General features: G+C 40.0%; 1 protein-coding gene across 7 annotated transcripts in view; it reads right to left on the bottom strand.

Moving 5' to 3' along the window:
* enox2 (ecto-NOX disulfide-thiol exchanger 2) overlaps nt 1-14,487 on the bottom strand; it is a 174,502-nt gene that overhangs the window by 90,254 nt on the left and 69,761 nt on the right. For all 7 annotated transcript variants that reach the window (XM_089021824.1, XM_089021850.1, XM_089021814.1 and 4 more), the window contains one exon: nt 13,768-13,914. In XM_089021824.1, the coding sequence (XP_088877950.1) occupies nt 13,768-13,914 (147 nt within the window). The remainder of the gene's footprint in view (nt 1-13,767; nt 13,915-14,487) is intronic.

Here is a 14,487-nt window from a genome sequence, read left to right as displayed (position 1 = left end):
TGGGATGTCCAGGGGCGTGGTATTCAAATCAAGAAGACTATGTTTTACCAATGTGTCACTTAAATTTGCATATACTCTCAATAAGTTGCTTGGCAGAGGGCTGCAGAAGTTGGGCGTCGGTCATGAATGGCTACGTCCCCTGCCAGCAGTAAAAGACAATCTTCCTGTGTTTGAGCCTTTGTTTACAGTGTCCGACTATCTGATATTCGGTTATCTTGAATGTTTGAGAAAAAAAAAGTCATTTTGACCTTAACCCGAATATTGACATACATTCCAGTAAAACTTCAATTTCCCAATCCCAGTAAGGCCATAAAAAATGCAAGACTTGACAAAAACAAAGTACGATTTTTTATGTATTTTTATGCCACTTATTCTGATTAGGTTATTAGGTGATCTGGAGCCTAATCAAGCCGTTTTGTTTGTGATTTAAATTAAAAACACTGAAGTGGACAGCAATCACGTTAACTTGTGCCAAATGCATGATAGTGGCAAAGTGTTCGGCGAGGGCTTTCGGATAACAATTGCACCAATATGGCTTTGTTGTTTTTTTGCATAATGACTTGGTTACAGGTGAACTTTGACATCTGACACTTCCACCATCGCAACTCCTCTTATGAGATGTTTGAAAATGAGAGATGACATTTTGATGTTTCAAAAGCCATTATGAGGTTAATTTGAAGTAGCATTGATGAAGACCGGAAGTGAAGATTAAACTTCCTTTCTGTTGATTTTGGGAGGTCTATAAGGCAGAATGTAGAAATTCAGAGTCCTTTAATTCTATTCTGCTAATCTCCTCAACATTGTAGCAGCACCTGCTTCAAGGTAATAAGATTCAAGCACAACAACATCCTCATGTTCTGCTGTGATCAAACAACCTGGGGTGAAATGCAACTTTTGTTAATGTGACAGCGTGGAGAGCGGAAGTCTGTCTGCAGGCTTCGCCATTAGCTTCAGCGCGAGTCCACCCAGTGCCTTCTGGCACCATTTATTATTTAGCTCTCACATGTTTGTAGGCGCTGCAAGATGGGGTGAAGTGACAATAAATCTTTGACCGCGGCAAAGACAGAAGCGACAAAGGAAGAAGAAAAGTCCAACATTTACTACATTGTCACTGTTGATGTTTTGTTGCTTTGCTTTTGCTTCTTGTATGAGACAATGGGATGCTTTTGCCTATTGCTCACATTATTTGAACACAAATGTTTCTTATGAGATATTGCAGCGACAAGTGTCTGGGGATGTTTAGTTACTCAACTACCGAATGGGCTAAGTGGAATAAATACAAGTTTCTAAACTACTGTAGGCCTGAGCAAGCCTGCAGTCATATGAAACGTCTTTCACAAATGACAAAGAATACATACTCGTTAGTCCTTTTACATTGATGGTTGACATGTTTGCGAACTGTTTGGTTTCAAACAGCCATGGTTCACCTCTGTGACTTCCTCCGCCCCAACACACATGCTTGGTTCCTCCAGGTCAAGGTACCAGACACGACCGCAGGAACCGATGATGAATCAGAAGCTCAGAGGGGATTGAATGTTTTCCGCTGCCGTTCGCTGTTTGGAATGACCTTGATAAATTTCAAGCAAGTCCCCACTCTGTCCATCTTTAAAACTCATCTTAACCACATTTTTATTTTGGGGGATTTTGACTCGGCGCTCTGCAAATAAATTGGAGTTGAATTGATGTTAAAATGTTCTAACACAGACATGTAACTGTTATTTGTTAGCCTGTATATATCCCATTCTGCGCTAGAATAATATGTAGGCGTCCCAAAGTTTTAAGTTAACTTTCCGGCTCTCCAGCCAATTCTGTTCTGTAGCTCATGACTTTCTAAAGCAACCAACCATCAAAATTTCCACAAGCCATTTTTTGACTTAACTTTAACATTCCACTGTTTTTTCCCTCCCTCCCGTCATCTCTGTTTCTCTCACTGGTTGCCCTCGAGACCAGACCTGGGCAAAGTAGGAACCGAGTACCTCCCAACAGTCTTGCAAAATTAACTCCCCACCATTGCTCTACACTGTGGTGTGAAACCCGTGAATTCATGTGGTTAGGGAAAGTTCATTTTCAATGTACCCGACTTCAAAGTTCATTGCTGCAAAAAGTAATGAGCTCATTGTTTTTTATGTAGTTCTTGGGTCAGGCTTCAAAATAAGTGTTTATTCCCCCGTATGGTTCGCTGGGTTTCACCTGGAAGTCTTGTGAAACCTGGAACCCATAAAAAATGAACTGTTTAAAAAAACACTAAAACACCAAGACAAGTGCCTACACAAAATGAAGGCAAAAAACAGACATGGTAGCCTAAAGCACCACCAGCCAAACTGGCTAGTAATTTTATATCAACATCTGCCAAAATCAATTTTAAGGCACCTTTGGCAGTTTGGTATGTGTTCATTCAGAACTCTGGTGAGTATGCTTCTCTATCTGATGTAATGTTCTTCAGACATCAAATACTGATTGCCAAATAAGTAGTGCACTTTATCACTTTTTTTGGGTGGACAACACATCCAAAGAAAGGCAAGTGCTTGAATGCTGTGAAGAGATTGACTACATGCACCGGCAAGTCAGTCAACGTACAGTCTTAATTGATCGCTCTAAGTGCAAGAGTGCAGACAAGTTAACTGTTAGGTCATGACACACACACACAAATATGAACACACAAATGCCCGAATGAATAATGAGGCAAAAAGCAGAGCCCCATATGCAGTCTGCTATGCATTTTAAATCATTCCTCCACTCCTCCATCACCACATAGACAGCACTCAGAATGCCGCCGGCTGTTTCTTGCATACTTCATATTTGATTTAAGGGAGTCAGAATGGAAAACTAAAAATATATTTATGATATCAGAGATGAGGCCTGCAATTAGTTTTCCGTGTGCAATTGTATTTGCATAATTATATATTATCATTATAAATAATACTTGGTTGATGTTGCAAATTGTGTTATTAAATTGGCATTTCATTTTGTTCATTTCTGACGTTGCCTTGCAACAATAGCATGTTCACAAAGAACAATCAGTGCTGATAAATCCAATTTACAATTTACAAGATCTTAAAACAGAATAAAATGTCCATTTGAAGACAAGCATACATAATTCAAAACACATCTGTATGAACAAAAGGAAAAAATGGGTAAACAAGACTGAAATGTGTTAACAGCATTGCAGAACAGGTTTTAAGCGATGGTTTGAAGGATTGGAGGTCAGTAAAGTTGCGGACGTGTTGTGGTAGAGGTAGAGTGTTCCAGTGGATGAGGCTCGCGATAGAGAAGGATCGGTCCTCCCAGGTTTGGAGTTGGCCACGTGGATGGTAAGGAGGTTTGTGTGTGAGGAACGGAGGTTTTGGTACGGGGTGCCTTGGTGAAGAAGGTTAGAAAGGTTGCAAAGGGCTGATTGCGAAGGGCTTTTTTGGTGTGTAGGAGTAGTTTAAACTGAATAGTTTAATGAGTAGAGTTTTTAAGGATGGGGGTGATGTAATCACTGGTGTGGCTGTGGGTGAGTAGACGGGCGGCAGCATTCTGGATGTACTGTAGTTTACTGAGAAGTTTGGGGGTAGTACCGTAGATTATGTTATTGCAGTAGTCAAGACGGAAGGCAATGAAGGTGTGGAAGAGGGTTTGAGTGGAGTTGAAAGAAAGTGAAGGGCAGAGACGAGAAATAGTTTTGAGGTGGAAGGATGCGGTTTTGGTGATTTGGATGATGTGTTGGTCGAAAGAGAGGCTATACAGGGTGCAGTTGTCAATACTGAGGTTAAAGTGAGAGACAGTTTGGGTGAGATTTAGTGCAGTTAAGAGTGAGGAAGTTTGTTTGCACCCAGGACCAAGCACAGAACATTGGAGGACACCTTGGGGCAGTGTAGGAAGAGCAGTTGTTAATGTGTATGAATTGTTTCCTGTCTGTAAAATATGAGCGAAGCCAGCTGATGACTTTGTCTGTGATATTTTGGGATTGCAGGAGAGAGAGTGGGATGCAGTGGTTGATGGTGTCGAAGGCGGCCGGTCAAGAAGGATGAGGATAGAGAGTCGGCCGGAGTCGGAGAAGAGGAAGATGTCATCAGTGATTTTGAGGAGGGCTGTTTTAGTGCTGTGTTGTGTGCGGAATGCAGATTGAAATTGTTCAAAGATTTGGTTATTGACTTGGTAGGTTTTAATTTGAGTTTCGACGGCATGTTTTATGACTTTGGACAGAAAGAGGAGATGGGTCAAAATATGACATTTCAGTGTCAATGGTGGGTGAATGGTGCTGTCATTCATTTTTCTCATGTGGCCAACAGTTAAGATCTCACTGCAGTGTCAAGAGAGGGTACGGATAGACTGTGAAAAGGTCTTGTTAACGATTTGGTTAAACTGGTCGACTTTTTTTCCTTAGCCTCAATTTCTATGCATGCTATTATAATATAAGAAGACATCAAAGTATCCAGATTCCAACCCTCCACTTCAGAACTGTGAGACAAATGTACAAACCACTTTTTCACACTGAGGCCAAAAGAAAACATTTCAATTTGAAGATATATTTTGTTCGGCAGAAGCGAACTAAGCACCGACTTCCATTTTATAGATACAATATATCAAATCCGAAGAGGCGACTTCATTTTATTGTGGCCTTTTGCACCAGGCAAAAAAAGCAGCCTTTGGATAGCTTTTCATGCTTTGTTTTTCTTCTGTATATGAACTGTTGAACCCGGCAGCCAAAGTTGTCTCATGGTCCCTGGGCGTGTATATCATCGGTGCAACACTTGATGCTGTTGCTGTGAAGGTGCAACCAATAATATTGGATATCCTGGTCTCAGATGTCAGCAAAGCAGGTCATTCATTTATTGGCCGATTTCTTTTATAATGTATATTTTTTTAAAGGGCTCTTTTTAGTCAGGGTTCAGGGAAGCACAAAATCATGTGGTTGTTTATTCTGAAAATATTCAATGGTGATGGTTGATTCTGTTTGATTCAGTGCAAAAAAAATGCGTGAGTCAGACAGACATCCTAATTAACCTCAACGAGTGGACAGTTTGACGTGAAACACACCGGCTCTCTCCATTGCAGATGCCTAGCGTTGTGGTATATGGCTCAAAAGACTGATTGTGTTCGGGACAGGGAGCGATGGTCGATTTTGCTAAACTGGGATTCATTTTTACTTGAAATGTGTTAGTTAAATCGCAGATCAGTCAACAATCCTCTGTCACTCAATGAAAATAAATGTGTCTCTAATCAAGACTGCTCATGAGAAAATCCTACTGAAATATGAAGACATTTGCCCCAAAATGTACAACAATGAGAAGCTCCATAGCAGCACAGTCAGTCATACTTTGATGTCAGCACCACGGGCTTGAACTTCTTAATTCAGGACAGTGACTGTTTGCTGTCAAACAACCAATACATTTGACCCAGGCTAAGCACAAATGACAAGATAAGTGGTGTCAGTCATATGAATACATTTCATGACATGCTGCTGGAAATTTAAGAAATTTGACTTTAAGATGTGTGCTAAAGATGACTGTCAAAGAAAAACAATACTACCAGGGAGATATGATATGCTGCAACAAGATAAGGAGATATAAGCCAATCCTTGCGGACATTTTATGTGTGCAGTATTTGACCACATTGGCTTATTTGTGAAAATCTGTATTCATTTTGTCACACAAAGGGACTGCAGTAAATAGTAGTGAAATACAACATCAGTGATTTAGATTTACATTCATTATTAATCTCTCAACATCAGTCTGCTGGGTATTTTCTTGTATGTGTTCCACTATGCCACTGCACAAGTCCTTTTGTACAAGTCATTTTTCCCTAATTTAAAGACAAACAAGGACACACATAAGCACATAACATCTCAATCTCAGTGTCAATGGACACTGAGCTGTCAACTGGCGTCCATGACATGATGGATGTCCATGACATCCATCCATCCATTTTCCGTACAGCTTATTCCTCATTCTGGTCGCGGGAGGTGCTGGAGCCTATCCCAGCTGTCTGCGGGCACGACGCGGGGGACACCCTGAATTGGTTGCCAGCCAATCGCAAGGCACACAGAGACAAACAACAGTCACTCTAACATTTACACCTAAGTGTTCAATCTGCCTGCTATGCATGTTTTTTGGAAGGTGGGAGGAAACCGGAGGACCCGGAGAAAACCCACGTGGGGAGTACATGCAAACTCCACACAGGGAGATCGGAGCGGGACTCGAACCGGCGACATCTGCACTGTGAAGCCGGCGTGCTAACCACTCGACTACCGGACCGCCTACTATTCCATTTTTACCTGCTGAGAACTCAGCCATCTGAGTCAGAATAGAATTCTTTCTTGATATGCATCACCCATATTGTAGATGATTTATGTATTTGTATTTCTACATGATATATTAAATACTGTATGATTGTGTGCTGTTGTTGGGGTGGAGGGTATGATTTTTCCCCCTAAAAACTCAATAACGGTAGCATACTATGAATCAATGTTTGCGCTAAAGAAGACTATAGATATTCTATAGTAATACTTAACAATGATTCGTTTAAAATTTGGTCTATAGTGTGTTTCCAGTGGATTTTGTGAATATTTCAGATTCAGATCCAATTAATCTTGTTTTACCTTAGTAAGAGAAAGAAAGAAAGCTTGCTGTGTAGAATGCAAAGATCTACCATTTCCAGCCACGTCAGTACTCAGAATGAAAAAATACCCACAATTTATTTGATACATTGGTCATTTGTCATTTGTGGACATTCCTTGAAACAGACTGTACGAGAAATAAATACAGACATTTTTGCTATTATATCTGAATTGACTGAAATTGCTTAACCTTACACATGATCATGATAGTAGCGCAAATCATGAACATATATAAGAACACTTGAAAATTGACTGATTTGTATTCAGTTGTATGTATCTGTCTACTGCGGGTTTGAAATTCAGCCTTGGCTCACCACCTGCAGTGAGTGCTCAGCAGGTCTGAAGGGAAAATGAGCATCTCTGGCTGCGTCGTGAGCGTGATCAAATCTGACTCGGAGGGTCCTCTTTGTATATCCGCGAGCCCCCAAGATGAACCTTGCTTTGTGGACATTCAGAAAGAATGAGCCAGTATTCCAAACCAAAAACAAAACAAAAAAAAATACTTTTAGAATAGCAGCAAGATTCACGTATGTTTAATGGTATTAGTAAATAAGGGCAATGGGAGTATGCACTATAACATGCGCACGCACGCACACACTGAATCCCTGTGGATAAATATCCAAATAAACTGAGCTTGAGCTTTTGAATTTTCCTTTTACTTAAGCTTGCTAACTGTATGCGCCATGTCCAAAATTACTTGGAGCATTTTTAACTAGGGGAAATGTACAATCAAAATGGAACAGAAAATATATTTTCATTAACTCATTCAGTGCCATTCACACATTTATTCGAGAATTGAAAATATGACGAAGAGTTCCAGTCCCGAATTTGTTTGGGTTTTGTTTTTTCATGGGTGCCGATAAAGCGCTGGGCATGGCCTCTTTTTTTTCCCTTCCCCAAGGAGGCAGCATTAACCCTTTTTCCATGTTAGTGCTTTGTTCCAGCTTCAGCTGTTGTTAAAGCGCTATATAAACCAGTATGTATGTATTGCATTGTATATTGTACAGCCACCCTCATTTTAAGCTCATACAACTTCAGACCCATTTAATTTAGGAATTCACTCTTTTTTCTTGATGAAAGATGAGAGTCTAAGGTTTCTTTCGCTGCATTGAATGTTTATGCAGTCCTAAAACCCAATATTCTGTGGGTCCAGGAATCACGTTGTACATGTACATATCTTTATAGAGTATATATTTTGCACATTCCACAATGACGTCCCTGATCCACTGCTGTGAAAAGGACGCTTTGATCCTCTCCTCTTTCATTCATTTCATTCATGTTCATTCATTTCATTCATGTAACAAAGAAGGTACAGAAAGTGCTGAAGAATGAATGACTCTCTGTGTATTTGTGTTGTCATATTGTTAATTAGTTTTTTGTTTTTGTTTTGTTTTTTGTTGCCGCTGCTCACCCGCGGAAAAGATATCCTCTGACTGTAAAGTGTCTTTGGGAGTTTTGAAAGGCACTTATAAATGAAATGTATCGTGATTGTTATTAATGACAAAACCCTGGCACTGGAGTGGAGACATTTTTGGATATGTCTGGCTGGGAATGAGTTAAGAACAATAAATTCCTTTTTATACGTACAACCAATTTTTGATGGTTGAATTTGGAGTGCTGACATTTTTTTTGTCATTTGTGTTAATGTGTCTGTATGACATGACAGCAGAACTATACTTAAAAGTATATTTTGGAAAATCTTGAATTCCTACTTTGTAAATTGTCACGGCATGACTAAACATAGCCAGTGAGAGACTGTCGAGACAGAAGGTGTCTCGACAGTCTCTCACTGGCTATGTTTATTGACAGTACGGGGCAGACAGGAGATATTGTCATTCTTTTGGTGTGCCGCGTTGATGATCTGAAGTGGTCCAGCCCATAATATAAGAATAGTCCCATTTTTTCCCCCATCACGATGTGTCGGCGATCACATTTTAAGAGTTACCATAGTAGCCTGCTTATATTTAAAAGAAATGCTGGTGCAGTACCACTAGAGTCTCTTTGGCTTACTTCTCTTGTTACCACAGTCCTTCTTTCTAGGCGTGGGGGTGGGGTGGTCTTCATACTTTGATGCTGTTTTAAATTTAGTCTAGTGGCATGTGGCAAATTTTATGAGCTTAAATTAAGACGTTCAATTTTGGATGTCATAGCTCGCAGGATGCGAGGACATCTGTGTTTGTGTTGTATTGGCTGTCGAGCTAAACACTGTAAATAATCTATCAGCAGGGAAACATCACATCTGAGATGAGGCAAATTCCTTAAGGGCTGCATCAGACAAATCGTTTGCTTTGTTGCGCTCTTAAATTTACCCCTAATTTAATGAAGTGAAATTGCAGCTGAGCAATGTTATTTCAAAAAGTGTGCGGTGATAAGGATGTTTGGGCGCACGCATGCAAATATAAGCACACGGACAACACGGATTATGAAGCGCAAAATCTATCCATTAGTGGTCCCTAAAGGTGACGAAATCAGCATGGATGTTAATGAGCTGCAGCAGCAACTGAGACGGGCCCAGCTTGTGTGTGTCAGACACACGGGAGAGCCACTAAGTAGGCAGTATTGACAAATGTGAGCCTTGGTTGGTTATCCTACACCTAAAATTCATGTATGGAGATAAATCATGGAAATGACATGTAAAAAAAAAAGAAAACTGACTGACCTTATACCCCACAGGGGGAACTACACTAGTATAAAACCTCCTCTGAGACTCTGAGAATATACAATCTCCCATGAGACAAATGCTGTTACGTAAGAAACAACATGTCACTCTTCATCAGAGTCTAGAGCAGACAGTAAAAAAGTGACTATACAAAGGCCATGACTTGAACATGATGTGACAGGATGAGGTATAAACGACTGAGGGATTCATTGCATTATACCTGAAAGCTATTGGCCAACGTGCATTATTTAAGCGGAGGAGGAAAGTTGTCCAAGTCACTTAGGCAGGATTTTCACTGCGTGCTTCAAGTGATGTCATCCACGTTTATTTTTTCCTGCTCTGTAGTGGCACAATTGTGAAATGTTTCATGGCAGTGAAAACGTGAAAGAAAAAAAAACACGTGAAATGGGACATCTACAGATTCTCAGCAGGCCTCTTTCAAATGTCGACAAAAAGTCAATTTGGCATATCCTTTCACTGCCAATCGCAATACACTTGTTGGATGACATATAACACGATCCACATGTGACCAAATAACAGATTAACACTGCTGTAAAAGCACAGACAAGTTATTATCATGTATGTATGCCACGTGTTTTCATGACATGAACAATCAGTCCGAGATATACATATACAGTAATCCCTCGTTTATCACAGTTAATGCGCACCCATGACAGACTAAAAACCGCGATGTAGCAAACCCAACATGGATTGGTAAATTTACATGTGTGTGAGTACAAAAATATGTATAAGGCCAAATTTAGTGGAACACAGTACAGGACATGAAAATGTTTGTAGTACAGTACATAACACAAATGCAATAAAGTAAACAGTCCACTATCAACATACAGTATAATATTTACAGGTACACTACTGTATAAATTAAGTTTCAAAAGGTGTCGTGGGTCCCACAGAAGGCCTGGATGATGATTTACAAAATGTGAGGAACATTGTAATAGGTAATTGTTGCCGTTGTTTTTTTCTTTTGAGCAAAGATGTATCTGTGTGGTTCCATGACATTGTCAGGTGTGGCCAAATGAAACCGATGTTTTATTGATTCCTGAATTAATATTCATTCGGTTTTGTGCATTAACAGCACAGTTATGCCTCGGAATGGATGAATACATTAAAAAAGTACCAACAGTATATCTAATAGCTAGCTAGCTATCTAGCTGGCTATCTATTAGCTAGCTAGCTGGCTATCTATTAGCTAGCTGTCTTTCTATCTATTTGGGTTATTCTAGGGCGCGTGGACGCTGGTGCTTGTGGCTGCCGCTGCTCACCCACAGAAAAGCACGAAACAGGCTTCTGATTGGCTGTTGTGCTGAGTATGCAAATTGCCAAACGAACATTTGTTTCATCTGTGCTGTATATGGCCATGTGTCATGCATATTAGCATATTTGCCAATAAAGCTGACTGACTTTGAAAGAGGAGTCCACATGGCTAGTAGCGGTTTTCTTGTAGCGTTTGCTTTATTGAATAAAGCAAAACGTTTGATGTGAACGTTTGGTGTTTTTTTTTTTTTTTTGTTATTTTGACTTCAAGATGGCGCCGCGAGAGTGGCTGCCTTTCCAGCAGCTCATGTATTTTGTTTTTCTACTTTCATTCCTTTCATCACTTTGCTGCTGTGAAATGTAAATTTCTCCACTGTGAGACTAATAAAGGCATATCCATATCCATATCCATATCCATGTGAAAAAAACTTTTTTTTTCTTGAAGAAGTTGTCGGCCACCCGGGCTGAGACGTTGCATGCCCCGGGCCTCCGGGCAGACATTATTTCAGACACTGATATTGGTGATAAGGCTTTAGTTCACCTTACTTGACCCAGAGTGTGCACATGCCATGGAAACAAAAGAAAAGGAATGAGGGGAATACAAAGGAAATGTAAAACCTGACAGCTAGTGCATGGACAAGGGATTGACAGTTTCTAATGAGCGCCTCGCTGTGTACAGTTCATGTTTTATGACGGATGGACAATAGAAGAGATTTGAAATAAATGTTTGTACTGTAATGAGATTTCAAGGAATATTAAATCTGTTATTCAACTTGATATTTTTATATCCTGAATCTACAGTGTTTTAGTGTAAATCAACATATTGATGCTTTGTATTTACTATCTCTGTGGAGCGCTGTGAATTGCCTTTGCGCTTGGCGCGCACTATACAAATACTGCTGCCTTGACTGACGGAGTGCATCAAAGATCGATTGATAAAACACATTCAAGCGTTTGCCGGCTCACAAAAGCTGTAGAGGTAACAGAAATGTGGGCGGTTATGCCAACAGTGTTTGTATTGGCATGTGTGAGAGCAGAAGAGAAGCGACGGTTGAAGAAGTCGCTGCTTGTTTAACAACACCGACATTTCCATATGCATTCAAAGTATGAAAAGCACAGCCGAGGTAGACAAGCCACGCTTTGAATATGTCATATTGTGTCAAATGTGAAAACACTTTGAATGTAAAATGAAAGTGTCCTTCGTAAGAATGCTTCATAACATTCTTAACTGCTTGACCTTTAACAGACACTCAGCAGAGCAAAAACAAACATGTTGAAGACCTTCAGAATGACATCTGCCTGAGAGACATAGAAAGGTTCTCAGCTACATTTTATGCTGGGTCGATTTTTTAAACTAAACTTGTTATTTAAAGGGCAGGGTTGGCCAAGTACAGTAGAGAGTACTTCAAAAGGTCACCCCCCCCCCCCTTAAAAAAATCAACAGGTGGGAAGCATGTTGGAATGTGGGTTTAAATCTCAGCTCAGGTCTTCCTGTGTCAAAATGTTCCCTTGAGAGTCTGGCTTTCTCCCAAATTCCCAAAACAATCATGTGAGATTTAGTTTAAAACTCAAAATGATCCATATGAAGTACAGCTGTTTCTTTCGAATACCTTGAGCCTGCCTCTGCAGTCCAGAGTGTCTGGACTGGTTGGCTTTATGCTTTAAATTGGCGGGAACAAACTCGAGCTCACCCGCTTTACTAATGATGATGTGCTGGATGGACGGGTGCAATTTACATCTACTTGGTAAGATTATTGCGTGTGTTTAATGACTGTAAAAAAGTTTCAGATTGATAGATATCATGAGGTATTTAATGAAGATAAGTGATTCTGAAAATGGAGTCTTTGAATGATTATACTGAGCATTCAGACCTTTTTCCATGTGTTGGAAAATAATTGTATTTAATTCTAATCTATTTTAATTCTTCAATGGTTATCATTCAACTTATCCTTCTTTGGTAGTATAGTGATACCTCAGCTCACGAACTTAATTGGTTCCCAGAAAGTGTGCGTAAGGCGAAAAGTTCGTCTGCTGAAAATGTATTTCCCATCAGAAACCATTAAAATGAGAATAATCCGTTTCGAGGTCCCCATAAAACATAATTTTCTACTAAATAAGCCTTAAAACTACACCAAATATACCTTATTTTATGTATAATAAATGTGCTATTGGATTGCAAATAAATAAACTGTACTTATATAATTAAGTCGTTTTATTTAACTTTGTGATGGTCGTTGATGTAGTTGCCTTTTGATGATATCCGAGTGAAGTTGCTGTGCTTTCTCGGTGATAATACCCTCACTCACTGTCCCCTGCTAGCTGCTTTTCGTTAATCCAAATCAACAGAAGTTTTTCAACCTCCTCTATTGCCTGAGACCGTTGCTTAGACAACACAGAAACCCCCTGAGCAACACGTAACATTTGTCGACTTAGCATACTGGTACTGGGATGCTAAGTAACACAAACGCACATCTCGTTCGTGTTTTTCAATGATCTCCTTCTTCTGCTTGACCATAATTTTATTCTGTGTCTTCTTCGGCTTAACACTAGCCTGTGGTGGGGTCTTTTTCGGTTTCATAATAGCAAAAGTACTACACTCGATAACAAACCACTCAAAGAAAGGGGGTGCCGAAAACTATGCTCGCGAATGTAATGTTCGTGAGGTGAAACGGTCGTGAACTGAAGCATTCGTATGTGGAGGTATCAATGTATTACAAAAGTATAAAAGTTTTTTTTTTCTTCCCTTGTGTAAAATGCTCTCGTGAGATATATATATATATATATATATATATATATATATATATATATATATATATATATATATATATATATATATATATATATATATATATATATATATATATATATATACACACACAAGTTCACTTGGTGTGAGGAAAGCAAAAACGGTCACCGCCGTGCTGATTGGCAGGTGTGGTTGGCATGGCAACAGAAAGTCAGTCAGTCAGGCACATTATCCACAGAGCGCTCAGAGATTAATAGACAAGGTGAGCCAGAAGACACACCTAGCAAGGAGCAGACGAAGCTGCTTTTTCCCCCACCATCGTGATACCAAATAATAGGATTAGGTAACAATTCCCATTCCGGTGATTTAACATTTGCGAAATATGCAGGGTTGAGGGGGTGGGGAGGAAACAACGCTGCATTTGCATTACAACGAGCACACCAGATTTGACGTAAAAACACGCCGTGGTTGAGTCAGTGTCAATACCTGCGGGCAGGCTGGCTCGCTTCCTCTTCTTGCTGTTTTCAGATGTGTTTTCTAAAGGTGGACTGTCAGTCACCAGTGAGCCGCTGGAGCTGTTGAAGTGCAGGGGGTCGTTGTTGGCGGCCGGATCAAAGGGCAGAGCATTGAGTCCTACGAGAGCAAAAGAAAGGTACCATGTTAATAAATAAACAAAGGGTGACATGGATAAGTGTGGGAATACCCCTCAAATATTGATATTTCCGTATACTGATGGCGACAGTAAACAAGCTATGGTGAGATTAAGCACGGGATTGACAAAAATGGTGATGGTAATACATTTCAGATGCACTCAAGATGTTTTTTTTTTCAATACACAATACACAATCTTCCCTAGAGATCCACCAATACAAATATGGTACAGTGTTGGTACTTCTCTATCACTGTAAATGCTATGCTCTGTCACCAGACTGATATTGGCCTATCTCCAACCGTTCGAAGATAGCATTACTTATTGGAAATGGGTGAAATCAAAGTGCTGGAGGTATAACTTGACATATCTCAATGCCACTTTGATTGTATTTTGTCTGTTTGTAGGATATTTTTCACCAATGTGTCATGTAATTAATGCTGTCTTGCTGTTCAGTGCAGCTGCCATTAACTCAGACGATGTTTTAAGACTCACACTGAATATTCCGGAAGTCTTGTTTTTGAGTTGGTGACGAGTCCTCACCCTACGTCACTGAA

Source organism: Hippocampus bargibanti, linkage group LG02, assembly GCF_051943395.1.
Source record: "Hippocampus bargibanti isolate YZ-2025 linkage group LG02, ASM5194339v1, whole genome shotgun sequence".
Lineage (NCBI taxonomy): Eukaryota > Metazoa > Chordata > Actinopteri > Syngnathiformes > Syngnathidae > Hippocampus > Hippocampus bargibanti.
Note: the sequence above shows the minus strand (reverse complement) of the source record. Positions and strands in the feature narration are given on the sequence as shown.